The 24,828-nt window shown below is 61.3% G+C and overlaps 2 protein-coding genes across 2 annotated transcripts; one reads left to right on the plus strand and one right to left on the minus strand.

Annotated features, from left to right (window-relative positions):
- Window positions 1-1,303: 1,303 nt before the first annotated feature.
- MFSD2A (major facilitator superfamily domain containing 2A) lies at window positions 1,304-11,343 on the minus strand. The gene is made up of 14 exons (XM_037381327.1): window positions 11,234-11,343; window positions 11,031-11,153; window positions 10,321-10,445; window positions 6,801-6,924; window positions 6,561-6,639; window positions 5,824-5,996; window positions 5,630-5,720; window positions 4,879-5,000; window positions 4,482-4,565; window positions 3,484-3,567; window positions 3,034-3,146; window positions 2,689-2,832; window positions 2,323-2,499; window positions 1,304-1,968 (listed from the first exon to the last, which is right to left on the minus strand). Exons 1-14 carry the CDS (start codon window positions 11,309-11,311, stop codon window positions 1,911-1,913), a joined length of 1,575 nt encoding a protein of 524 aa, XP_037237224.1. The 5' UTR covers window positions 11,312-11,343; the 3' UTR covers window positions 1,304-1,910.
- Window positions 11,344-18,788: 7,445 nt separating this feature from the next.
- MYCL (MYCL proto-oncogene, bHLH transcription factor) lies at window positions 18,789-23,709 on the plus strand. The gene is made up of 2 exons (XM_037382027.1): window positions 18,789-19,465; window positions 21,883-23,709. Exons 1-2 carry the CDS (start codon window positions 18,919-18,921, stop codon window positions 22,440-22,442), a joined length of 1,107 nt encoding a protein of 368 aa, XP_037237924.1. The 5' UTR covers window positions 18,789-18,918; the 3' UTR covers window positions 22,443-23,709.
- Window positions 23,710-24,828: the final 1,119 nt, after the last annotated feature.

Here is a 24,828-nt window from a genome sequence, read left to right on the forward strand (position 1 = left end):
CTCTTTTAAAAAAAAAATGAACAGCAATCTTTCAAATCCTTGGAGACAGCAACACTACCCACACCCCTCGGAGGCGGCCAGGCCATAGCAATGGCTAGGATGACTCCTCGCAGACGCAGCCAGGAGCAGGGCAGGGGTCAGTACGTTTGCAACAATCTCCAGCTCTGCGCTTGGCTGGAGCACTGCCCTCCTCCTCTCACAGGGGGCCCTACCTGCCCTGCCACAGGGGCTTCAGAGACTGCTGGCTTTGTGCCCCCTTGGCTTGTCCTGCCCTTGTTCCTTTGCTGCAGGTTCCAACCCTTGGGGAGCAGGGGGCAACCCAGGCCATGGCTAACGCTGCCTCTTGCCTACTGCTCAGCACAGAGCCAGCTCCCAGCCTCCTTGCATCATCCCTTTTGCTTCTTTCCCTGACCCACAACATGGTGGCAGAGTGGGGCCCAGTTAAAACATTCTCAGCTAAGGTCTAATCCCTCTGGCTACTTTTAAAACCCCATCCTCATTCCAGTCCTTTGTACCCAAATGTGGAACAAAGGATGAGCTGTCCTTCCCGCTAAGCCCCCTGCTCTCAGCTCAGGCACTGACCCCACAAACTTCTTGGTGTGACAAATGTGCTTAACAAAAGGAGACAGCCCTGTCCCCCATGCAGTGGCCGTGGGGACAGCAGCAGAGCTAGCACAGTCCCCTCACACCGGGCATCTGCCCCAACTGTACGGGCAGCTGCTTCATCTCTGGTGCATCCTCCCTGTGCTTACTCCAGCCGGCTTTTCCTCTCTGCATTACACTTGCTGCCATAGGAGTGCAGTGCTCCTGCTGAGCGGGGAGGGCAGGGCTCTCCCCATTTCTGCTGCAGAGAGGGGAATGCAAGAGCAAGGTATAAATATCTACAAAGATTAGCCCTTGCAGAGCACTCTGCCCTGACAGAAAGTGTTGAGTGTCACCCACAGTCTGCATTCCCTTTCTCTCCGCTCCCCAGCTGCCTCTCCTGTTTCCAGCCCTGGGTTCACAGTCACTGCTGCCAGCACTTTGATTTCATTCTTCCCTCCACCCCCGTTCCCTCTTGAAAGGGAGAAAATAATAGAGCCTTTGTTGGGTCGCTGCGGCACAGGCACCGAGCAAGGAGCCACATGGGGGTAAGGGGCTGCCAGACACAACCGCCTGCCTGGATTATGGCATTCCTGCGCCTTCGGCTCAGGGGCAGTCAATCCTACACCCCATGGCATGTAAAGGGACCCTGTGCTTGCTGACATCCACAAAAAACCCCCAAACAACAATCCAGCCAAACAAAAAAAATTCTCCGTACCCACACCGTTGACTTCCCCCACTTTTATGTAAATTAATATTAAACAGGTCCTTGAGTTTTGTTTTTGTACAGATATATACAAATAGGAAACAGTTTCATATTTACATCATTAAGTTAATTAGGCTCTATAAAAAAACCCAACAGTTTTCCAAATTAGTGTCATATGTACAGACAGCAGAGGTGAGCTCACGTCCTTGGCGCGGTCACATTGACAGTGTAATGTACACTAACCATTACCCCAGTCCCACAGGTGATCAGCCCCACGCAGGCCAGGCACAGACAGGCAGCGGGCATGAGTGTTACGAGCAATAGGATCCCGCTCCAGGCTTTTCTGCTCTCCAGGACCCGGCAGGGAATAGTGCTTGCTTCTCATGAGGCACACAAGTACCACAGGGTCAATTTGTGTAATGTACACTACCAGCGCTCTGTGGATCCCGTGGAAGGCACAAGACCAGCACAGATCTCGTGTTCGAGTTGGTGGATGCTCTGCACGGCTTCTCCTGGGCACCCCTCGATGGCATACACCTATAGCGGCACAAGGCTGGTCCAGCCCCGAAGGGGCCAAGTCCTTCGGAGAACCCCAGCATCAGCAGACGGGCCCAGCCCCGAGTCACACGATGCTGGCCAGTTCTGTGTTGTCCGACTCCGAGCTGCTGTTGCTCTCCTCCCTGGGGACAAAGGGGTGGGGGAGGAGGCATGGAGCAAGACCCGCCTCTGAGCAGACCTCTGCCTCGGAGGCTCTGAAGAGCTCGAGTGGGACATCACCACCTTGCGCAGTCCCCAGACAAGTTTTCTTTAGCAACTGGGGCGGGTTCTCGTTCATCTCAAACACTTCATGCCATCTCTTTGGAAGCTGGGATTGGCAAAACAAGCCAGCCCTTCCCTCACCCCACCACCCACGGGTCCTGGAGGATTCCTGGACAAGTCACAGTGTGTCCCAACCCGTCTGGGCCTGATCCTACTCCCACACACCCTGCTGGCATGCCATGGTTGCAATCTCCATAGCACAAGCTGACACTCACTGTAAGTCCTGTAGCGCTTTCTTGTTTTTCCTCCGCTTCTCCTCGTCGATGGGGTACAGCTTGAACAGGAGCAAGCCCAGCAGGATCAGCCCCACAGGCACGGCTGACACTAGCATCTTCAAGGTGAAGTTCACCTCACTGGGCTGGGAGCAGCCCCGGGTCTGGTACCCTGCAAAGCTACGGATAGAAAGGTACCTTCAGGCAAAGGAAGGCGAGTTTGTAGGTGAACCTGTCCCTGCAGGGAGTACAGAGCCACAACTGGATTTAAACCACTCTCCTCCCAGAACCCTCCCAGCCCTTGGGAAGCAGAGCTGCAAGACCTGCCTCCCTCTCTCTCTGCCCCTCAGCTCCCATGTAAGAACTCACTCTAAGCTAAGTGTGGAGATGCCCAGGGAGACCCCAGAGGTAAACTTGGTGAAAAAGACATAGAAGGAGAAGAAGATGGCTTCATGGCCGTGGGAGTCGGGGTGCTGCAGCTTGAAGTCGTCTATGACATCTGGGAGCATGGACCTGTGTGGAGAACATGATGGTGAACACTAGGACCGAGCCAACAAAGCATCTCCTCTCTCTGCTGAGAGGATTTCCCTTCAAGAGCCCCATCTTGGGCTGAAAACATCACAGAAAGCCCTCCCAAGGATTTCTAGCCCCAGAAGCACCTTGCCCAGCTCTCAGGGTGCAGTGCCAAGAGCACCAGGACAACCTTGCACTCACCAGGGTAGGAGGAAGGCGGCTGCGACGCTGATCCCAGCTGCAACAGCCACAACGTAGGTGACAATAAGGTTACTGTCCAGGACAGCCACCATGATGAGGAAGGGGATGGCAGACTGTACAGGGGACAGAAGCCACGTTGGTGTCAGCAGTGCCTGACCCTGACCCCCTGGCTGTTCCCCTTCCCTCCCATGCACGCCAGCCCTCCGACTGCAGGGATGGCCACATAAGCAGTGGTGCAGCCTTCCTCCCAGAGCCCCGCAGCAGCCATTTCTGCTGGCCTTGGCCACATCCGTGACAGCACAAATAGCAGGACGAGGGACAGCCACCAAACTGTCATTAGCAGCAACCTCTGCCCAGCTCTGGGCCCTCCTGGGGGGACACAGCTCTGCTCACCCCATGTGGGAAACACCGTCCTCACATGCACCTCTGCGCTCGAGGAGACCCACTCACCGAGATGCCCACGTAGACAGCTTTCTTCTTCCCAAAACGGGTAAGGAACCACTGCCAGAAGGGAATGGTCAAGGTGGCAGAGAGCTATGGGAAGAGAAGGGGTCACGGTGTCACTTGCTGGCCAGGCTCTTTTCTGGGTTCTGGGGGAAAAGCTCTTCCCAGCAACCAGCAGCTGCTGGGCAGAGCCTCCCCCATCACATTTCCAGCACCTCTGATTGCCACATGCTCCAGAGGCTGGCACACAGCCACGCTGCCTGCTCCTGCTCTTGCCCCATCCCTCACCTGCCTCTGCTCCTGGGAAGGAGAGCTCACAATTGGAGCGGCTGCATGGGGCCACCTCCTCCCCCAGCGTGGAGCACCTTGGCACCCGGCACCACGGCCCTCGGGGCAGCCGGCAGGGGCCAGCCCACCACCCCATACAGCGGGAGGACCCAAATCCATCCTTGGTGCTGGGAAGGGACCTAACCTTGCCATTGCTGCCTGCGCACAGCGTGGCCAAGAGCCAGGCTCTGTGAGGACCCTGGTACCTTGCACCTCCCCACTCCATGGGGCAGGGAGGGTGGGAAGGGCTGTCAGGGGTGAGGCAAGCTAGAAAGGGCTTGCAAGGAGCTGTTTTGCTCCATCGTCCTGGCAGTAAACACTGAGATCCCTTTCTCGAGGTGGGGAGGGGAGGGAAGGGAGATAAGTGGCAGTATTTGGACAAAAAGTCCCCATGGCTCCTGGTCTCCCCCGTCTCTGGCTGCCTTCAAAGACCTTCAAAGAACAAAGACCTCGCTGTTCCCACTGACCCGCCCAGCCTTCACAGGACATTTGGCAGCTCCTTCTCCTTCCCCTCCTCCCAGGGGACCTTCAGTCACTGTCCCCATGGCAGCTCATCACAGCCTCCCTCCCCTCATCCAGAGCACCCATCCCATGCCAGCTCCTGGGCAGGACCCGTGGGATCCCACATCCCACCACAGTCCCAGCCCTGAGAGACTCCAGGACAGGGCCATACGCACCATGATGGCCAGGAGGATGTTCTGGAACTCGTTGCGGAAGCCCAGAGTGTAGGTGCAGAAGAGGGCAAAGTTACCTTCTAGCAGCTGTGGAGGAGATGGGCAGGAGTTAGGGGAGGACGGGCACCCCAGCCACCCCGGAGGGATGCGCTCCTCCTCGCAAGGCTGCGCCCAGAGCACAAGCAGGGGAAGAAAGCGGCCATTCATGGACCCGTCCAAGGCCATGAGACCACATCCTTCCTCTCTGCCCAGGGCAACTCCGGCTCATTGAGCTGCTGCCTCACGTGCTCCCAGCCCACCGGGATCCTGTTGGGGCCCTGCGCTGTTCATCCCCCAGCCATCTCCAAGCTGCGCTGCTGCCGTTCCCTCTCCCCAGTCCTTCCAGCCCGGCTGTGCTTACCATGAAGGCCAGCGAGGTGAAGAGGAAGCCGGCGATGAGCTTGATGTAGGCACCATGGTTCATCACCAGCTTCAGTCCCTGGAAGAAGGAGACAGGCTTGTCCGACTGGAGCTCAGAGGACTCTGGGGAGCAGAGCAAATCAGCCCATCGTTAGACTCGCTGTAACAGCACCCTCGGGGGCAAGGGGTGCAGTGCTTCACGCTCGCTGCTGAGTGCCCTACGGGAGTCCTTGCCCACCTACAGTATCCCACCTCAAGGGAGTTGGAACAATGCCCATAGAGACCTCCCTGCCCTCACGCAGGGGTCCCTCAGCCCCACAGAGAGGAGAGAATGGCCCGGCTGGTTTGCCCAGGATAAGCAGAGCTGGTCACAAAGCAGAGGGAGGGAAGGCCAGAAGCTACTGGACTTTGGATATCACCTCCCCTCAGGATGCCCTTGTTGGCACTAACAACCTTGGCCAGCCAAAACTGCAAGATAACATTTATCTCTGACAGTGCAGAGCAGAGAGCTAAGTCCTCATAGCTGCACTGTAATGTATCCCAGAGATGCTCCGGTCCCCTGCCCACAGCACTGCCCTTCTGCAGCACCTTCCCCAGGCCCCCAGACCCAGACCCCCTCTACCTACCCCCCTCCTCTGGGGCTTGACCCAGCAATGAGGTGCCGAGAGCTCAGCCAGGCTCCTGAGGAGCCCCTGGCAGGAGCCACAGCATTTTCACAAGCCGCGAGTATCCCAGCACGTTTCAAGCCTCACCTCTCTTCTCCCGCACGCCCACAGACAGGATCACGGCGCAGAGGATGTAGAGTCCCCCAATGACCCCCGCAGCAATCATGTAGGCATTTCTCTGTGCAAGAGAGGAGGGAGTGGTGAGGAAGGGGGCTTTTCCCAGGAGTCAGGCCAGTCAAAGTCAAGGAGAGGGGGCTACCAGCAGGTCTCCCCCAGCTTACTGTGTCCGTGAGTGACCCGGTGTCATGGGTCATGTTTAGTTCCTCCATGGCCACCGAGGAGTTGGTCTTGCCAATGAAGAGGGGGCTCTCGATGCAGGGAGTATCCACCTTGCCCACGATCTGGCCCTGGATGGCAGTGCCTAGCACAGTGCCCAGCACTTCCACAGTCATACCTGGAGGGAGAAGCCAGTGGGACTCAGCACGGCCCTTGGGTACCCAGGGCATGGGTGCAAACCCCTTCACAGCAGAGCCTCCCCAGCTGCAATTCGTTGCCCTTCATCAGGAGAAATGAGCCAGCTCAGCTCACTTACAGCTCCCTCCACCAAGTGATAAGGAGAAGGGGAGTGTCTGCTGGGGAAACTGAGGCAGGGAAAGAGGCCAACACTTGGTCATGCTGCTCCCGCTACTGTATGACAGAGCGGGAAGAAAGACTCAGGAGCTCAGATCCCCCACCATCTGCTCCAGGCACTTGGCCCATAACAGGGACCACCTCCCCATCAGCCCTAGACAAGGATGTCTGCTGGAGGAGCTAGGGAAGAGGAATGGAAAGAGCTGAACCAGCAATTCAAGCCCTGAACAATGTTCATCACACACCACACCTTGGGGCGGGGTGCGATCAAATGAGCCCTTCCAGCAGGGCATCTGGAGGAGGATCGTGCCCCAGCAAGAGCTGCAGTGGAGGAGCCAAGCATGGCTGCCCCCCAGCCATAGCAAGGAAGGGAAGGAAATATTCTTACGGTAGGCAGTGGCTGAGTCCCGCTCGCTCTGCTCCCTGCTGATGAACATGGTCAGCGCTGAGTAGGGCACATGAAAGCACTGCAACAGCACAAGGAGTATTAGCTCAGGGATGGTGCAACAGCCTGTGGGACCTGGGGCAGCAGGAAACCTGCCCCTCTGTAGCTCAGCAAGGTGAAGGCAGGGATTCATACTCTCCATCCCTCCCCCGCCAGCCCTGGTGCATGCAGAGCCCAACTCACCGTCACGAGGGTCTGGAAGATGCAGTAGAAGACAAGATACCACATCACTTGGCCTCTGGAGATGTCCGGCACAAACCAGATGAGAAAGTAGGAGATGACAGCAAACGGGGTGGAGAAGATGATCCTTTGGGAGGACACAGGATTAGCCTCACAGGCATGTACTGCCTGGATAACCCCAACAGCTCAGCTCTCCCCACTGCCACGTGTTCAGTGGGGTTCAGGCACCTGATTTTGGGAGCTCCTGAGCTGCCCTGGGGTGGCCCACCCTGCTCCAACACTTGGACACGAGATGATGGCCACAGATTGAGTGATTCAGACCAGGCTGAAGGCAGCAGCTCTGGTCTCACAGTGTGGGAAGCGGAAAGGCTGGCTCAGACTTCCAGGGAAGAGTTTTATTTGCAAAAATAGACATCCCTGCTTCAATGGAAGCAATTGATCTGCTCCTGCCTTTGGCTTCCAGCCCAGGTCCTGACCTCTGCCCCAAGCGGTACTGCTGTCGGGTTGTAATCACCATCCTCATCCCAGCAAGGGCTGGGGAGCAGCCAGGCAGCACAGCCCTGCTCCCCAGCAGCCAAACGCCTCTCACCAGCTTGGCTTTGCTGCCAGCCCCCCTGAGCCCTGCTCCCGGGGTCACGACCATTCTGCTGGCAGGGATGAGGCACACCACCAGCCAGCAGCAGGCTGGCTCATCCTTCCACCCCTGCCCAGCTTCTTGGAGCTGCAGGCACAGGGACATTGGATGCAAAGCACAACAGAGGATCAGAGGGGATTGCTGTTCCAGCAGGACCAGCCAGCAAGCATGATCACAGCAAGAAGCCACCCAGGGCATCTCTCTGCTTCGTCCAGCACATCTTATAACCCTTGTCCTCCTGCATCCAGGCAGGGAACAGCTCCACCCTGCACCAGCAGCCCACCACAAGCACCCAGGTCCCCTTGTCACTCAGGAGGGCATGGGAGGAATTTGGGAGGGAAGTGAGCCAGGTGTTGAGGCTGCATCCACATCTGCTTAGGAGACTGATCTTGCAAGCACCCTGTGCTCCACAAACCACTGGATGGAGGCTGCATCCTGGCGTAAAGCCAGCAGAACCGGACACGGGACAGAGCCACGCTTGGTCAGGGCTGGCCCTCCGCCACTCCACTGCCAGGGTACAGCAAGATCTTTCCATCTGGGCTGACGTACAGGCGCAAAGTTTAAATTTAAAATTGGGTGTTGGGGGGGGGGGGGGGGGGGGGGGAGAGCGAGAAACCAAATCTCCATGGATGGAGTCGGCGGAGGCATTGCACAGGACACAACACATACACATTTTTCCGAGCGCACGTCACCCCAGCAGAGGGGGAAGGGGCGAGCCAGCTCCAGCCACTCCTCTCCTGCGCATTTCTTGTTGCACGCATACGTGGAGAAGGGAAATTTTGAATGAATCACCACAGCCGCGCGGCGGGAAGCGCGTCACGCTCGCCGCGGGTGCCAGTGCATGCACGCCGAGTGTGCCAATTCCCTGGGGGCCAATCCCAGCACCAGGACAAGGGTGCTGAGCCCTGGCCAGGGCTGACCAACAGCAGCAGCAGCCAAGTGACTGAGAGTTACCCCTGACCGAGGCAGAGATGATTAAGACGCTCGGAGGAGGCTGCCGGCGTGACGCGCTCATCCGCTCATTGGCCACAGCGGGATGGTGTGTTTCTTTGTGCCACGGCTTGCACACCCCCTTCCCAGCCCCGCACACCCCCTTCCCAGCCCCGCAGTTAATCAGTTGCAAACGGCTGCTGCCCCAGAGAAGGAAGGTCAAAGCCAGGGCTCTTCAGTTACCGACACATCAAGGAAAAGTTTCGTCACCGAGAAGTCTGGGGTGACCAAGGAAATGGGGACTTGCTCTGGGCTGGGGACAGAGCGGGGTCCCTGAGGCTGGGGGAGAGGAGGAGACAGCCAGTGGATTCACTGCTGGGACAAAAATGTGCCCAAAAGTGTTTCAAAAGAAAGAACTGAAAGAGAAAGAGGTGACGGCCCTTGGGGAAGGGCCTCTCTCCCTTCTTCTGAGGACCTGGAGCAGCCCTGAGCTTTGAGCTAGAGCTGCTGGCAGCCGGCTGGGGCTCGGCCCCGCAGATCCGAGCCTGGCAGAAACTGTGAGCAATAAACCCTGGCACAGAGGGGGTTGCACAGGGTCACCTCATGGGTGCTGAGGGCTCGGGTCAGACAGCAGCCTCCGAGACCACCACGCAGCACCTGCAGCTCCTGGCTTTGTACAGGGGGAAACTGAGGCAGCAGCAAGAAGCTCTGCAGCCCCACACAGCCAGCCCCACTGTGGCTGACAAACCCCGAGTGCAGGAGGTTTAAACTTAGCCCAGTTGGACTCAGCAGGTTGCCCTCGAGCCGTGTACAACCGCAGCAAGCTCCTTGCGGCCGGCTGCCCCGGCACTGCTGAGGGGCCCAGTGCAAGTCGAAAGCTCTGGCTAATTTTAACGAAGCAGAAGCCGTTTGGAGGAATGCAGCCACTCCATCCCCACCCCCTGCCTCGAGATTACAGCGAGCAGAGCCGCAGCAACCACCCCAGCGCGCATGGCTATCCCGCGCAGCCCTGCTCTAATCTCTGGACCCCAGACCCTGCCACACGTGCGGCTCCAGAGAAGCTATTTCAGGCCATGTGCGGAGCCTGGCTTTAACAACAGCCGACTGCCACTGCCCAGAGCTATTCCAGGAAAGTCCGGAAGCAGAGGGTATAATCTGCGGGGGAAAGGACTGCATCTCTCTAATTCCACTCCCCCCGTGCCCACCCTCTTTGCTGCATTGTATTTCAGCAATCCTACAGGCACCCAGGACATGGATTATTTTAGCACAGGACATGCCTCTGTGTCCACACTTAAGCATTAGCGCTCTGGAACGCGCCGTGTCCCATGCAGGGGCAGGTGTTTACAGATGTCCCACATCTGCCCTGGGTGCAGGCTCGAGACCTTCAGGGCTTTGCAGACCCCGTCCCACCTGCTCCAATTTTGGCACCCCTTTGCTCAGCACCCCGCTCCCAAGGACAGCAAAAGCACCCACGTGCGGACACCCATCTCCATGACAGCTGTTTTCCTGCTAAAAGAGCATCCTCCTCGTGACTGTCAGCCGGCACCACACCACCACACATCGACCGCTCACACCCCTGTCCCTCCTCCCTATGGGTGCAATGCCATCTGCTCCACTGGCAACGTGGCCCTGTCACCAACCAGGGTTCAGCAACCACCACAGGAACAAAGTCCAGCATGGGATGTGGCACCAGGACAGCTCTCAGGGAGCCTGGAGCTGCTGCAGGTACAGTGACACGGAGGCCAGCCAGGTCCACATCACACAGGGGTGGCTTGGGACCAAAGCAACAGGCACAAACTTGAAGCCTTGGGTTTTTTGGGACACTTGGCATCTCACCTGGGTGAGATAGGGCATGAGTATGTCCTGCCCTGTAAAGCTCATGCCAAGGGACACCCAAAGCTGACTGGAGGCACTGTGACACATCAGGCAAGGATGCAGGGTGCTACAGGCGGCTCTTACCAGGGCATCAGGCGGCCAAAGCGAGTCCACGATGTTTTGCTGATGAAGAAGCCCACCATGGGGTCTGTGATGGCATCCCAGGCTCGCCCCACAAACAGGATGATGGAGGCATAGAAGGGGTCCAGCTGCAGGAAGAAGATCTTGTGTCAGCACACACAAGCCCCCATGCCCCTGGCTGCCCCTCCTGAGCTCCTCAGGACCCTCCCAACAGCACCGCGACCCCACCGCCAGCTGGGAGCAGGGATGGATCCCTCGGCGCCTTGTCAGTGGGATTTGAGCACAGTCCCCCCCAGCTCTGCCCCCACCAGCTTTTTTCCACCCTAAACTCCCACCTCTCGGAGCAGAGCTCCCCAAAGCACAAGGGTGCCCCAGGGACACTTCTCCCCGTGGATTCCCTCCCTGCTCCCCACCAGCGTGGAATGCCGTGGGATCGCGGGACGGATCCCGCATCCCGCGGGACAGACGCCACCAGCCTGTTTTGTCCCCTGGGGAACCCAAGACACGTGGAGCGGGGGCCGGCCTGGTGAGAACCCACAGCCCCCGGACCGACACCCACGCAGGACCGCGACCCCCTGCGTGACCGATCCCCGCCGCTCGCCCCAAAGCGGGGCGCACCGCTTCCAGCGGGGGCCGGGACACCGGGGCGCCCCTCCGCCGGGCAAAGGGCCCCGGGGGCTCCGGCCCCCCCAGGCACCCGGCCCCGGCCGTACCTGCGCCACGTCCAGGAGGTAGATCTGGAGGAAGAAGCCGAGCGCGCAGCCCGTGATCTGGTACGGGGCCCCCCCGACGGCGTAGCACAGCTTGCTGCACACCGACAGCCGCTCCCGGCTCTCCTGCAAGCGGGTCGCCGTTAGCGCCACCGGGAAGCCCTCCCCGGCCCCGGCCCGCCCCCCATCCCCGGCCCGGAGCTCACCCTGCGGCGAGGCTGGCGGCAGGCGGGCGGCAGGAGCCCCCCCGGCCGGGCCCGCTCCGCGCCGCCGCCCCCGGCCATGCCGTGCGCGATGAATGGGCCGCGCCGCCGCCCGCGCGGGCCTTGTACCGGCAGCGCCCGCCCCGGCCGGGCCCGCCCGCGCCCCGCCCCCCGCCGCCTCCGCCGGCCCGGCCCGGCCCTTGCTCCAGCCCCCGGCCCCGGCGCCGCCCGCCTGCCCGTCCGTCCTCCGCGTCTCTGTGCCCCCAGCCCTCACCGTCTCACCCCCCCATTCCCCCAGCCCTCATCCCCGCCCCCCACCCCTCATCCCCCCATTCCCCCAGCCCTCATCCCCGCCCCCCACCCCTCATCCCCCCATTCCCCCAGCCCTCACCCCTCCATTCCCCCAGCCCTCATCCCCCCATTCCCCCAGCCCTCATCCCTCCACTTCCCCATCCCTCATCCCCTCACCCCCCCATTCCCCCATCCCTCATCACTCCACTCAACCATCCCTCATCCCTCCACTTCCCCATCCCTCATCCCCTCACCCCCCCATTCCCCATCCCTCATCCTGTCATCCATCATGCCCCCATTCCATCCCTTCCCTCCATCCCAGCCCTTTACCCCTTCAACCCCTTCCCTTTCTGCATCCCCTGTCTCCCCGGGTGCCCCCACTGAGGGCAGAGGCTGAGCGAACACTGTGCTGCCCTACAAGGGGACAGGGCTGGAAGATGTTCCCATGGGTTCCCAGGGGCATTAGCCAGTGAGGGCCAGGGACCGGAGACCCTCAGTGCCAGCCCCAGCATGGCCCCACTCTTAATCCCCCTCCACGTGGGCCCGCTGAAGGGGCTGAGGTGAAGCAGGACACCCTGCCCCCATCCCCGTCCCAGCGCCCACGGCCCCCGTGTGCTGCACACCAGCTTCAGGGGGTGATGGTGACTCCCAGGTCCCAGCAACTCTCCCTGGGTCACCTACAGTGTCCCCCATGCTGGACGGCCACCTGGACATCAATCCCAGCACCTCTTGGCTGTACCCAGTGCTGTTTGCCCCCCTGCAGGCACACGTACACCTGTGCCAGTGCCATGTCACCACAGTGACAGCCACCCACTCCACCGGGCTCAGGCCACTGGGGTTCAAAGAGCGCCCTGAGATGTGCCACGAGATGAGCCAGCAGGGCCAGCGTGGCACCAAGTGCCAGCACCTCATTGCCACTTAGAGCTGGGCTTGGAGCTGCATTTACTGGGGACAGGGACAGGCAGGGAGGCTGGGCGGGGAGGATGGGCAGCTGGCACCGCGCAGGGACCTGGGGTGCAGCAGACCCTGAGGCCGAGCGAGGCAGATGGCCCCTGGCACAGAGCGGTGGCACAGCAGCTCCGGGCACTCCCCAGTTTCGGGAGCTCCGTGCTGGTGTCACCATTGACTCAGTTTCCTGCGTTCCCCCGGCTCTGCCACGCACGCAGCCTGCGCCCAGCCGCGCTGGGTGCTGAGGGGTGCCACCCACTGCGCACGGGGGTCTGTGCCAGGCTTCAGGCTCTCCAAGTTTGTTCAGTGACACAAAATACCTTGAAGCAAGAGGGGAGCGAGGTGTGGGCAATGCCACTCGCCCGGCCAGTTTGGCAGAGACCTGCCTCAGGCTCCTGGCCACGCCGGCTGTGCCATGCTGGCTCAGGTGCGACTGGCACTGGGCAGCCCTGGGACAGCCTGGTGTGAGCTAGAACCTTCCCAAGCCCCTCAGGAGGAAGGAGCCTCGTGTCAGGGGTGGGCTTGTGCCTGAGTCTGCCAGCACACGTGTAACGAATCGGACGGGCTCTGCCCTCCCTGAGCATCAGAGCTTGGGACAAGCATCACGACCTTGCGCTGCAGTGAGCAGCATCAGCGCTTTAAGGGGTCTCAGTGTTGGGGTCTGTGCCACCCCCTGTGCTGGGTGGTCGAGAGAAGCGTGTGGCTGTGCAGCGTGGCTGCAGCCAGCTCCCTGCCCGTGCTGGGGGTCGGCGTGGAGCAGATGGCCTGGACTTGCTGGGGGTGACTGTGTCCCCATGCGGCATCAGTGCAGCCACTGAGGACATCCATGTGGGTTTGTGTCCCTGTCTGAGCCCACCCCAAAGCACAGATTTGGTACCCCAAAGCGCTCTGCTTCCCCATCACACAGAACCAGGGATCCGCAGGGTCCCTGCTCAGTGCCTCTGTTTCCCTTTCCACAGAGAAGGTCTCTTGTGCAGGAGCTGAGGGGACTCCCATGGTGGCACTTGTCCCTTCTGGAGGGACCAGGCTCCCTGGAGGCAGGGTAGTCTTGTCCTCAGCTCCCAGTAGTGCTTGGCCCCAGCACCATATCTCTGCTCCCTTTGTCCTAGGGGCTTCTCAGCTCCAGATGCTTTTTGGCATTCCTGACCTTGAGCAAAGCACTGAGAAACTGCCTCTGGGAAAGGCGGCTGTAGGGGAACAATGGGCAGCCCTTTGTGCCGGAGATTGTGCAGAAAGACTGCAGACAGGTGTAGCCCTGCCTACATATCGAGTAGGAGAAGTGGAAAGACCAGGATTTCCCTGGATTAGGAGGATTTTCTTCCCCAAATCTGGTATTGCACAATTTCCGGGGGGGGATTTTAGACCTTCCTCCCAAGCAGATGCTCTGGGGGATCCCCACAGCAATGAATGAACCACCGAGGGCTGATCCCGGCGGGGATGTCAGTGTTGCGGCTCCTGCCAGGCTTGGGGTCCCCAGGGACCCACAGGTGGTTGAGGCTGGGCCCCTCACACTGTCACCCTTCGCACCAGGACGCCGAGTTCGATGTGATGGCCTTGCAGGCAAGACCAGAGCTCAAATATCCCTCTGACAGTGATGCTACAACATCCTGGCCTCCACATGCCTGAGTTGGGGACACCATTTGGCTCTGAGGGTGACTCTTCAGGGGCTGGGACCCAAACACTGCCCTTGGGGACATGGTTCAGGCCCAGGGACAGGGATAGGGATGGGGGCTGCTCCAGGGAATGACGGCTTTGCCATCCCACCTGCCACCCACGTCTCCTCGCTGTTACGGATCTGGCGCAGTCTGGAGCAGGAGCTGAGCAAGCGTGAGCACACCCGAAACCAGACAGCCCTGCCAGGCTGGGCCGGCCAGGACTGGGATGGTGGGACTGGGAGCAAATGGCAGCGAGCTGGTCCTGGAGCTGTTGGGGGGGGGCATGGGCTGCTGCCCAGATCGGGGCCAGCGCCGCCTGCACACCGCAGAGCTTCACCGGGGCTCAGGGCACCTCCCGGCATCAGGCAGGGTGTGCTGGGGCAAAATGGGCCCGGGGGGGGTGAGGATGTATAGGGCTGGAGCTGACGGTGTGTTTTCCACCCCCTCCTCCGGACTTCGCTGCCTGCTAAATTCATAGGGGCTGGCTGCACCCCCAGGGTGCCGGGGCTGGCGTAAACCTGGGGCTGTGAGTGCTGACCCCTGCCCCATACAGCTGGGCAGTATTTCACGGGGCTCCCGTTACCCCACAGGGACTCGGGCCGGCGTTTTGCAAGGGCCCGGCCAGCCCCCATGGCCGCTGCTTCACGGGGACAAAGGGGACACATTGCATGGCAGCACGTGGCAGCTGCCCTGTGCTGCCCACACCAGTCCTGGGTGGGACCCTGGGGAGCACGTCATGAGGCTGAGGGGGACCAGGTGGGGCTGGGGGGTGTTGGCACAGAGCCTCGGGACCCCCATGGGGATAGCAGGGTGGCTCAGAGGCTGCTGCTGCAGTGGGATGGGGACAGCCAGTGGCAGCCCCCAGCTCAGGGTGCCACCGGGACACCTGCCAGGCGCAGGGTGGCTGTCTACCGTGGGGAAGCACTTGGGGGCTGGAGCTTCAAAGTCCGTCCCTGCTGTCAGTGGGGATCCAAAGGGCACGGGGGGGGGGGACGACGACGACGGGGACACGGGGACACGACAACCCGGGGAACTGCCTTGCGTCATGTGCCAGAGCTGTGCCAGCCACCAGCTGGGCCACGGCAGCTCCCGTGGAGCTGTGCCAGCACCGGGGGCACGTGCTTGGTGCTGCCTGGGGAGCCGTGCCAGTACCCTGCAACTGGGGGGCACAGAGAGGTGCTGGGCTGGCCCATGGGTGGCCCCCCCAGCCCTGTCACCGGCAGTGCCACAGCCCCTGGGGCACTAACTCACCCACCCAGCCTTGTTTGCGCAGCCGGCGTGGGTGCTGGCAGCGAGAGGCTCTTGGGTCCTGTTTGCCCAGTGCCTGGAGAGAAACGGGATGAAAGGGCCAGGATGAAAGGGCTGCGCGGCCCCTCCAGCCCTCTCCAGGAGCTCTCTGCACCTTCAAAGCATCTGGAGCCCATTGAAGCCGGGACAAACTCCTGCCTCATCCTGGGAAAAGCCGGAGAGGTCCCCGAGGCCCTCAAGGAGGGGGCAGGAGACATGGCCGAGAGCTATGGGTTGTAGGAGCCTTTGTTCCCGCGCCCGGGGTTGTGTTGGTGCTGGAGCAGGCGGTCTGGAGCAGTGCCAGCTGTGTCCCCAGCCGTGACCCCCTGTCCCTGCAAGTGCTGGGGCAGGATGAGTCCCCGCAGCCTCTGCCCTTAATGCCAACAGGGCAATTTGTTTCCGAAAAAGAAAGAGAGGCTTCACCCATGCTTCCCAGGAAGGGTGAAGGGCTGGGAGCAGCCTGACTGGGGACACTGCGGGGACATGCCCAGGGCTCCCAACCTGGCTGGGGACTGAGGCCAACACCGGAGCACAAAGGGGACATCAGCCCGGGCTGCTGGGGGATGCCTGGGTGCTGGGCTCCTGTCCCAGCCCCATGGGCTGCCAGGCGGGATTGGGGTGCTCACGACTGCTCTGGATGGGTCAGGAGGGCATGTAGGGTGCTGCAGCCGTGGTGGGGACCCCACAGCACCCTCGTGGCTGGGAAAGCACAGCCCCGGGCCCAGCACCCTCCTGCTGCGCTGACTCAGATTCACGAAGCTGGCGAAGCTTTGCAAGCTCAGCTGCACCCCAGTGCCAGCAAGGAAAGCAGTGACGGAACAGCCCTGGGGACATGCTCGGGGATGCTGGGGACAGCCACCAGCCCAGCATCCGCTCCCAGCCCTGCCCCTCCGCCTCCCCCGTGCCGTCTGCCGCCGGGGCAAAGGGGAAAATGAGGCACGGAGCGGTGAGCAGCGCCGTCCCCGCTGCGAGCTCGCCTCCGGGCCCTGCTAAGCGGGGACGGGGTGCCCGCTGCGGAGGGTGCCCCCCCGCTCCCCCGCCCCACGGACCGGGGCACCGTCACGGGCCCCGGCGTTGCCCGAGCCCCAGCAGGTGGCGCCCTGCGCCCGCCGGTGGCTGCGGCCGGAGCCCGGGGCCGGGGGGGTCCGGGGGGAGACCGGGAGGGCTGTGCTGGACCGCGCCGGGCAGCGCTGGGATGTACTGGTTCGTGCTGGGCTGGGCTGGTCCGTGCTGGGCTTCACTGGGCTGTACTGGCCCATGAAGCACCACACAGGACTGTGCAGAGCTGGGCTGCACTGGGCTGTGCTGGTCCATGAAGCACCTCACAGGACCGTGCGGAGCTGGGCTGCACTGGGCTGTACTGGGCAATGCTTTGCTGAGCTGTACTGGGCTGTACTGGGCTGTGCTGGGCTGTACTGGGCTGTATTGGGCTGTGCTGGTCCATGAAGCACCACACAGGGCTGTGCAGAGCTGGGCTGCACTGGGCTGTACTGAGCCATGCTTTGCTGAGCTGTACTGGGCTGTACTGGGCTGTGCTGGGCTGTACTGGGCTGTATTGGGCTGTGCTTGTCCATGAAGCACCACACAGGACTGTGCAGAGCTGGGCTGCACTGGGCTGTGCTTTGCTGAGCTGTACTGGGCTGTGCTGGTCCATGAAGCACCTCACAGGACTGTGCAGAGCTGGGCTGCACTGGGCTGTGCTGGGCCATGCTTTGCTGAGCTGTACTGGGCTGTACTGGGCTGTGCTGGGCTGTACTGGGCTGTATTGGGCTGTGCTGGTCCGTGAAGCACCACACAGGACTGTGCAGAGCTGGGCTGCACTGGGCTGTGCTGGGCTATGCTTTGCTGAGCCGTACGGGGCTGTATTGGTCCATGAAACCCCATACACAATAGTCCAGGGCTGGGCTGCACTGGGCTGTACTGGTCTATGCTGCTTGCTGGACTGGGGCAGTTGGCTCCCTGCAGGGCTGGTGCTGCAGCTGGGGGACCCAGTGCCCAGCACCCCCAGCTCCCAGCGCCTCCAGCCAGGGCAGATCCTGTGGCCCGAACTGCACTGAGGGGCGAGAGGAGGGGGCTGGGGTGGGTTAGCGCACGCTGCTGCGGGGAATCTGCTGGTCCCAGGTGAACTTTGTAACAGCACGTGTGTGCGTAATGACGCCACAGTCTTTAGTGTATAAAGTGAAAGCCTCACCGTGTTTTCACAGCATTTCTTGCCCTTCCTAGAAGGACCTTGGCATGGGGAGATGCAGCATCCTGCTGGGCTTGCCCAGGTCCCTGAGGACACAGCATGTCTCTCCGCACCCCAAGGCTGGATGTGCTGGGTGCCACACGGGCACAGCTGAGTTTGAGCAGCAGTGATGGGGCTGGTGGTGGGAGCTGTGTGTGCGCGAACAGCTCTGCTGCATCCCAGGCCATCCCTGGCTTCCCTCCGGCCCATTGCTCCTGGCTTCCCCGGCAGCTCCCAGCCCCTGGGGAGGGGCAGCACTGCAGCCCCCGTGCTTCCTCCATCTGCAGCCCGTGTCCCTGGCGTGCAGAGTGAAGTGCCATGTCCCCCAGCGCTGCTTTTCTGGCATTCCCATGGCCCCTCCTGATTTTAGCCACCTCTTTGCTGGACTTGGTGGCTTCCAGAGGGGCAAAGCTCCCAGCTGGGCCTGTGAGGGCTTTGGGAGGGGTGTGGTGGTGCCTCTGGGTGGCACCCGAGGTGGCACCCTGCGCAGGGCACAAACGCTAAGTGACCCCACTGCTTCCCTGGGGCTGAAACTGCCTGTGCCCGCAGGGAACGGCCACGCAGCAGCAACGGGTGGCTGCAGCGGAGGGAGGTGGCAATGCCCCGGAGTGAGCCCAGGAGCCCAGCGGGCAGTGGGGGGACAGCCAGGTGGGGGGTGGGGGGGAAAGGGCACTCAGGGGTGGCGTCTGGCAGCCCGCAATGCCTCCCTGTGATTTGTCCCCGCTTTTCCAGGTTGCTTTGCCATCGCTCTCAGCCAGACGTCCCCAGGCTGGTGGCTAGTGGCCAAAAATCTCCCTGCAGGAGCCCCTGCTCCTTGGCGCTGGCAGAGAGGGGAACCACAAGCCCTGACCTTTCTGATGGGCTAAGGACGGCATCGGGGGCTGGCGGGGCGCAGCGAGGGTCCCCCAGCGCGACGCGCGGGGTGGCCACTGGCTAACAGCCCCGTTAGCAGCCCCGTTAGCAGGACCGGGCAACCCTGGGGCTGGGGGTGCCGCGGTATGCCTCACACCGTGTCCCCTCGAGGGCGGGGATTAGTGCAGGTTCCCGCCCTCTATGCAAATCAGAGCACGGCGATTGGCGGGCGGGCGGGGCCGCGCGCCGCAGACAGGCTATAAGAGCGGGGGGGGAACAATGCACCCGCCGTCCCGGCTCGGTGGCTGGTGCCGCCGCGCCCCGCAGCGCCCCGCCAGGTGGGTGCACCGGGGGTGGGGGGCTGCCCCTCTTCATCCATGGGGCTGGGGGTGCCCCTTTCCTGAGCGGAACTGCAGATCGGGCGGGGGATGCCCTCTTTTCTTTCTGGCCCCCCTCTAGGCTCCGCCGGCCCCCCCCTCCCCAATGCAGAGATGGAGTTTGACTCGTACCAGCACTACTTCTACGACCACGACGCCCAGGAGGATTTCCACCGCTCCACGGCCCCCAGTGAGGACATCTGGAAGAAGTTCGAGTTGGTCCCCACGCCCCCTCTGTCCCCCCTGGGGACCCCCGGGGCGGAGGAGCGCTCCGGCTGGCTCTCCCGCTACTGCCTGGCCGGGGAAGAGCCGGAGTATCTCATAGGGACGGGGGAGATCTTCGGGAATCTGAGCGCTTTCATCCTCAAGGATTGCATGTGGAGCGGGTTTTCAGCCCGGGAGAGGCTGGAGAAGGCGATGACAGAGAAACTTTCCACGGGCACGCAGAGGGCCACCCCCCACAAACCCTCCTTCGCGCAGGATCTGGGGTTCAGCAGCTCGGTGAGCGAGTGCGTGGATCCCGCCGCCGTCTTCCTTTGCCCGCTGGCCGAGAGCAAGATCCCCGCATCCTCGGGATCCGAGGGCCAAAGCGATTCTGGTAAGGGATCGAGGCGCTCGGCCGCGCTGCGGGCAGCCCCCGGCCCCTCGCGCCCCAGCCCACGCGTGGGGGACACGCGTGTCCGCACATGTGCGTGTCGGGCGCCTCCCGCCCTTTGTTGCGGCTCCAAGCGAGCCCCGGTCCCGACCCCATGAACAAAGCGGGGGGTCCCCTGCTCCCCTGCCCGAGGGGCTTCTGCTCGGGAAGCCCCTGCGGCTCGCGGGAGGGTGCGTGGGGCAGCCCCCCGGCCGCTGCGTGGGGCTCTGGGGGTCCCTCTCGCTCGGCCCGGCCCCACGGGAGCGTCGCGGGCAGGTGGGCGAGGGGCGAGTTTGCAGCTCGACGTGGGAAGTTTGGGGTTTGTGAGTTGCAGCGCGCTCGGCTGCCGGCCCCGAACCTCGGCTGCTCCCCCCCACGTTCACAGGGCCCACCCGCGACGGGATTCCCTCGGGACACAAGGCAAACAGTCTCCCGGGGCCGGGAGGCTGGCGAGCAGCGGCGGTAGCCCGGTGGCCCGGGCAGCAGCAGCCCCCATCAGCTGGGGCACGTCTCAGCCCACCCTCGGGGCGCGCCTGCTTGTCTCGCGTGGGAAGGGGGGGGTGTCGTATTTACACGGAGGGTCCGGCTGCGAAGTTGCTACCCCCGAAACCCACCAGCCAAGGAGGTGCCACCCCCCGCATCTCGGGCCGCGGCCACCTATTTTCAGCCCCTAATTAAATAAAAAATAAACCATCTGGGTGTCCCCAAAGCCACTCGCGGCCCCCGCGAGGGTCGTGCGCTGTTTCCCCCGCTCCCACGGAAGCGGGGGGGTCTCGGCTGCCGTGGGAGGCGCTGACGCGATGCCGTGACCCCGTTAATAAATCTGCCGGTGGCAGCGACCTGCGCCGGTGAGTCACGGCGCGGGACGGGGATTTAATGCCATTAGGAGCCCGGGGGACGGTAAGCGGGTCACGAGCGTTAAGAGGCTTAACCCAAATTGGGGGGGGGGGGCGGCGGGGGTCCCGGTGCCTGGGGGTCCCGGTCCGGATCCGGCCGCGCCACGTGGGAGCCGAACAAAAAGCAACAGATTGCAAACAATGAGAGGAGCCGCGCTGATGGACGGGGGCGGGGGCCAATGGAGTGGTGCGGTAGCCGGCTGGCCCCGCCAGGCAGCCAATGGGCGGCTGGGGAGGGCGGGGCCCCGCGTGCCGACTTTTATTAATGAGCGGCGCGGGGGGGGGGGGGGGGGGGGTGCGCGCGCGCGTGTGTATATACACGTGGCTGAGACCGGGTGCGTTGTGACACTGATGAGCGCGGCCTGGGTGGGGGAGTGAGCGCCCCCCCAGTAGCTCCAGTAGCAGGGTGGCTTGGGCTTATGGGGCAGAGCCCCCCCAGAGGCGGGGGGGGGCGGGGCGGTGTCGGGGGCCACAAGCAGGACGGTGCCCTGGAGCCCAGCCCCTGCGGCCACCAGTGGCCCTGGCACAGGAGGGGTGTGGGCCGGTGGTGCTGCTGGGGGGGGTTGAGCATCTTGGGGGACCTGTAGTGAGCAGCTGTGTTTTCCCCAAAAACCTAAGAAAAAGGTGTCAGCGCATCCCTAAAGGGAGCGCAGGTGTGTGGGGCCCGGTCACCACTCTGTCCCCAGGGACCAGCTTCCCGCTGCTGGCATGGGGCACCTGCAATGCCAACGGGCGGGGTGGTTTGGGTTCAGTTATGCGTTATTTAGGTTTTGCTGTTCCCAGCTCTGATAACCTCCCCCACGCTGGCAGCTGGGCTTGGGATGCCTTTGAGGTTCACTGAGCCTGTTGGAGGGACCCCTTCACCTCTCCCTCCCTCCCAGCACCGTGGGGGGGGTGGGGTGGGGTGGATTGTCCCCTCTGGCCCCAGGAAGCCTGGCCTGAATGGGGTTTATCACTTGTGAAAAGTAACAAGTCACCGAAGTGGGAAGCTGCAGCCAAGGGGAACAATAGGCAGCTCTGCCCCCATGTCCCTCATTTACAATTTCAATGGACCAAGAAAGCGCCCGACCAGGATGAGCTCTGGAGTTCAGCTGCCCCAGGTCCCCACCATCCTGCTCCTCCTGTCCCTGCGGGCAGGTGGGCTTTGGTGTTCCTTGCTTGATGATCCTTTGTTGGACACATGTTGCTCGTGGTACCAAAGCGAGGCAGAAGTGAAGCCCCATCCAATTTTGGGGAACTGGGCACGTGAATGTAGAGGGAAAGCTCCTTCCAGTGTGATGGTGTTGGAAGAGCACTTAAATAGTGTCATCCCTTCTGGAGGTTGCGTAGTGGCTTTGGGGTGCATGAGCAGATTTTTGTGGGATGGCAGTGGGGACATTGTTCAGGGGCTGTAGGGAGCCCCTGCAGGGTGAAGAGGGGTGACCTGGGGGGCTCCCAACTGATGGGATTTTTTTTTTTTTTTTTTTTGCCATGTCCATTGTGCAGAAGGTGAAGAGATCGATGTGGTGACAGTGGAGAAGAGACAATCGCTCAGCCTGAGGAAGCCGGTCACCATCACGCTGCGCGCCGACCCGTTGGACCCCTGTATGAAACGCTTCCACATCTCCGTCCACCAGCAGCAGCACAACTATGCTGCTCGCTCGCCACCAGATGCGTGTCCCCCACCAGAGCCACCCCAGCAGGACAAGGATGAGCCACTGAGCACCGTGGAGCCAGCCCCTGCCATCACGCTGCCTGAGCCCAGCTTGCCAAAAGCTGGCAGCAGCCCTGGCTCTGACAGTGAGGACGTGGCCAAGAGGAAAAACCACAACTATCTGGAGCGCAAGCGGCGCAACGACCTGCGCTCGCGCTTCCTGGCCCTGCGGGACCAGGTGCCCGGGCTCGCCAGCTGCCCCAAGACACCCAAAGTGGTGATTCTGAGCAAATCCTCCGAGTACCTGCAGTCACTCATCAGTACCGAGAGGAGGATGGCGGCTGAGAAGCGGCAGCTTCGGCTGCGGCAGACCCAGCTACTCAAACGGATTGCTCACCTCAAGGGGCACTAGCACCCCATGTGCCCCCACCCTGGTCCCCACGACCCCCCTGGCTCCCTCTCAATTTGCACATTTTTTAAATTTTTTTTTCCGGTTGTTGTTGAACTGTTGGCCCCAGGGGGCTGGAGCACATGGGGTGCTGTGGGGTGGCTGTGGGGTGGCTGCGGTGCAGTTCCTGGCTGCAGGAATGGGGGCCACAGAGGGGGGTCCCCCCTTTACGGCATTGCCTGCGTGGGGTTGGCTTCTTGGCACTGGGTGTTGCAAGATTTCCCTTGTGTGTGTCCCTCCATGAAGCTTTCTCAAGTGACTGCTTCAATTTACAGGCTCTATTCCCCCTCCCCGGCAGCCCCTGCAGCCCTTTCTGCTGTTTGCCACCACCAGCATCACTCAGAGCTGCCCTGGGCGTTCATCTCGCCCTAAAAATCCCAAGCGACCGTGGTCTGCTTTGGCTCGTGGAGGCAGACACCGAGAGCCCAGCATGGGGCTCATCTCTGGATGGATCCCCACGGAGATGGTGACAGCAGGATGCCTCTCCCCAGGGTTAACAACACTCCGTGGGCGATCCCCTTGCTCGGCTGGACCGTACCTCACTTTCTTACCACTTCACGCAGTAGCTTGTCTTTGAATTTTATGTTCTAGAACCTGCTGCTGTAACTGCGAGTCTTATACTGTGTTTTTATACTGTATTTTTGTACCACTTTTTGAGAAGTATTGGTAAAGAGTTTGCTTTTTTATATATATATAAAAACTTTCTTTTGGAGGGGGGGGTCCTGCTGCAGGGGAGGGTTCAGTCCTGCTGCACTTTAGGGAGATCAGGAAGGGGCTGCCGGACCCTTGAGCTGAGTCCTTGCGGAGGCCAGTTCCCCCCTTGCAGCTCTCCAAACCACCCATATGCAATAATGGGGGATTTTTTTTTTCCCCTTTCCCACCCTTGTGACCCCCTTTCCCACTCTTGTGAGTGCCCCCCTCACCAGCAGCTGCTTAAAATTCCCCAGCAAAGCTTTGGGCTTTGCAGGGAGCATGGCTGGAGGGGGCAGATTGGGTGCATGGGGGGGGGGGTTGTGCTGCCTTCAAGGCTTCCTGCTGCCCAGCCTGCAGTGGGGTGTGTGGGTGACAGAGCCCCCTGTCCCCTCCTGGGGTGCTGGCAGGGGTGGCCCCACAGGATGGCACCCTTGGGTTCCCCACTGACCTGCTGAGAACAGTTAGAGTTAACACTGTGGTCGGATTTAGCACTTTCTTCATTACCTCACACTTCATAAATAAATAAGTTTGCAACAGCCTGGGTTGGCTTTTTCCATGCAGGCGGCTGTGGGTTTCCATGCATTGTGCCATGATGCTCCGGGGGAGGGTGGGGGGCTGGCCTGGCTGCTGTGTTTTGGGGTGTCCCCAACACAAAAATGTATTTTTTGCAGCGGGGCTTGGCTGCCTTGCTGCCAGCAAGACTGGGCTCTTTGTCCTGACTTTCTCCCAGCGATTGAAACAGAAGCGGTTACGGTGGTGCAGCCAGAGAAATGAATCCCCTGGATTATTTTTCGTCCTTTTAAGTGATTTTATTGGCAAGGAGGGGCAGAAAGCCCACGCTGGGCTCAGAGAAGGCTTTGGTGTAATTATAAACCCCCCTAATGGGACTCAGGGCAGTTGGTGTAGGGCGATTGCTGCCCTGTGGGTCAGGGGATGGGGCTGTGGTTGGCAGTAACCCTATAGGGAGGGGGAATGCAATCTGCTCACTTCAAGGGGCATCAGAGAACTTCATATACCCAGATCTGCCAAGTGGGTGAAATTATATATATCTGCGTGCCTCCTCCCTGCTGTCCCCAAACTCAATGCGTTTGGGTTTCCCTCCTACTGGCAGCAAAAGTCTTGCTCTAAATGCAGGAGGGACACGGGATCCTCTTACCGCTGAGAAGTCAGAAAAGAGCTGCTGCTGCTGCAGGAGACTCAATCACCTGGGGGAAGGCAGCCTTAAAAAGCAACAGTTCTGCATGGAAGCTCTTAAATACCTGTTCCCTGGGGTTCCAGCAACATTTCATACTTTCTGCATGTTGCATCACGCCATGTCAAAGTGCTTTTGAGCTGTATTAAGAGCTGCTCGCAGGAACCACAGCTTACACATGGAGCAGGGTGGCCTAAATCCGACACCTCGCCCGTGCGCAGCAAACAAAGCCCAGATGTACCAATCCCTCAGATGTTTATTTTTGTTGTATGTGCACCGACACTGGCAGACTGGTGTCCTTTTTCAGCTCAAGGTGACCCTCCCGATAAGGTTTTTAGTAAGGTGTGCTTTTTCTTTCTCGTGCTGAAGGCACATAGGATGTTTAAAACATTATTTTTCTTTCTTGGAAATGATGTTGCAGATCTGTGGCCAGAGCTGAGACCCTCACCAGTGGAAAATGTAAGT

This window comes from Falco rusticolus, chromosome 3, assembly GCF_015220075.1.
Source record: "Falco rusticolus isolate bFalRus1 chromosome 3, bFalRus1.pri, whole genome shotgun sequence".
Lineage (NCBI taxonomy): Eukaryota > Metazoa > Chordata > Aves > Falconiformes > Falconidae > Falco > Falco rusticolus.

What these genes read in the sequence shown, in the direction of transcription:
- MFSD2A (XM_037381327.1), bottom strand. Translation starts at nt 11,311, where the DNA reads ATGGCCGGGGGCGGCGGCGCGGAGCGGGCCCGGCCGGGGGGGCTCCTG. An exon ending in TCACCTCGCTGGCCTTCATG is followed by an intron (nt 4,566 to 4,878) that starts GTAAGCACAGCC and finishes TCTCCTCCACAG; the next exon opens with CTGCTAGAAGGTAACTTTGC. An exon ending in AAAGCGCTACAGGACTTACA is followed by an intron (nt 1,969 to 2,322) that starts GTGAGTGTCAGC and finishes CTTTGTCCCCAG; the next exon opens with GGAGGAGAGCAACAGCAGCT.
- MYCL (XM_037382027.1), top strand. Translation starts at nt 18,919, where the DNA reads ATGCCCTCTTTTCTTTCTGGCCCCCCTCTAGGCTCCGCCGGCCCCCCC. An exon ending in CGAGGGCCAAAGCGATTCTG is followed by an intron (nt 19,466 to 21,882) that starts GTAAGGGATCGA and finishes TCCATTGTGCAG; the next exon opens with AAGGTGAAGAGATCGATGTG.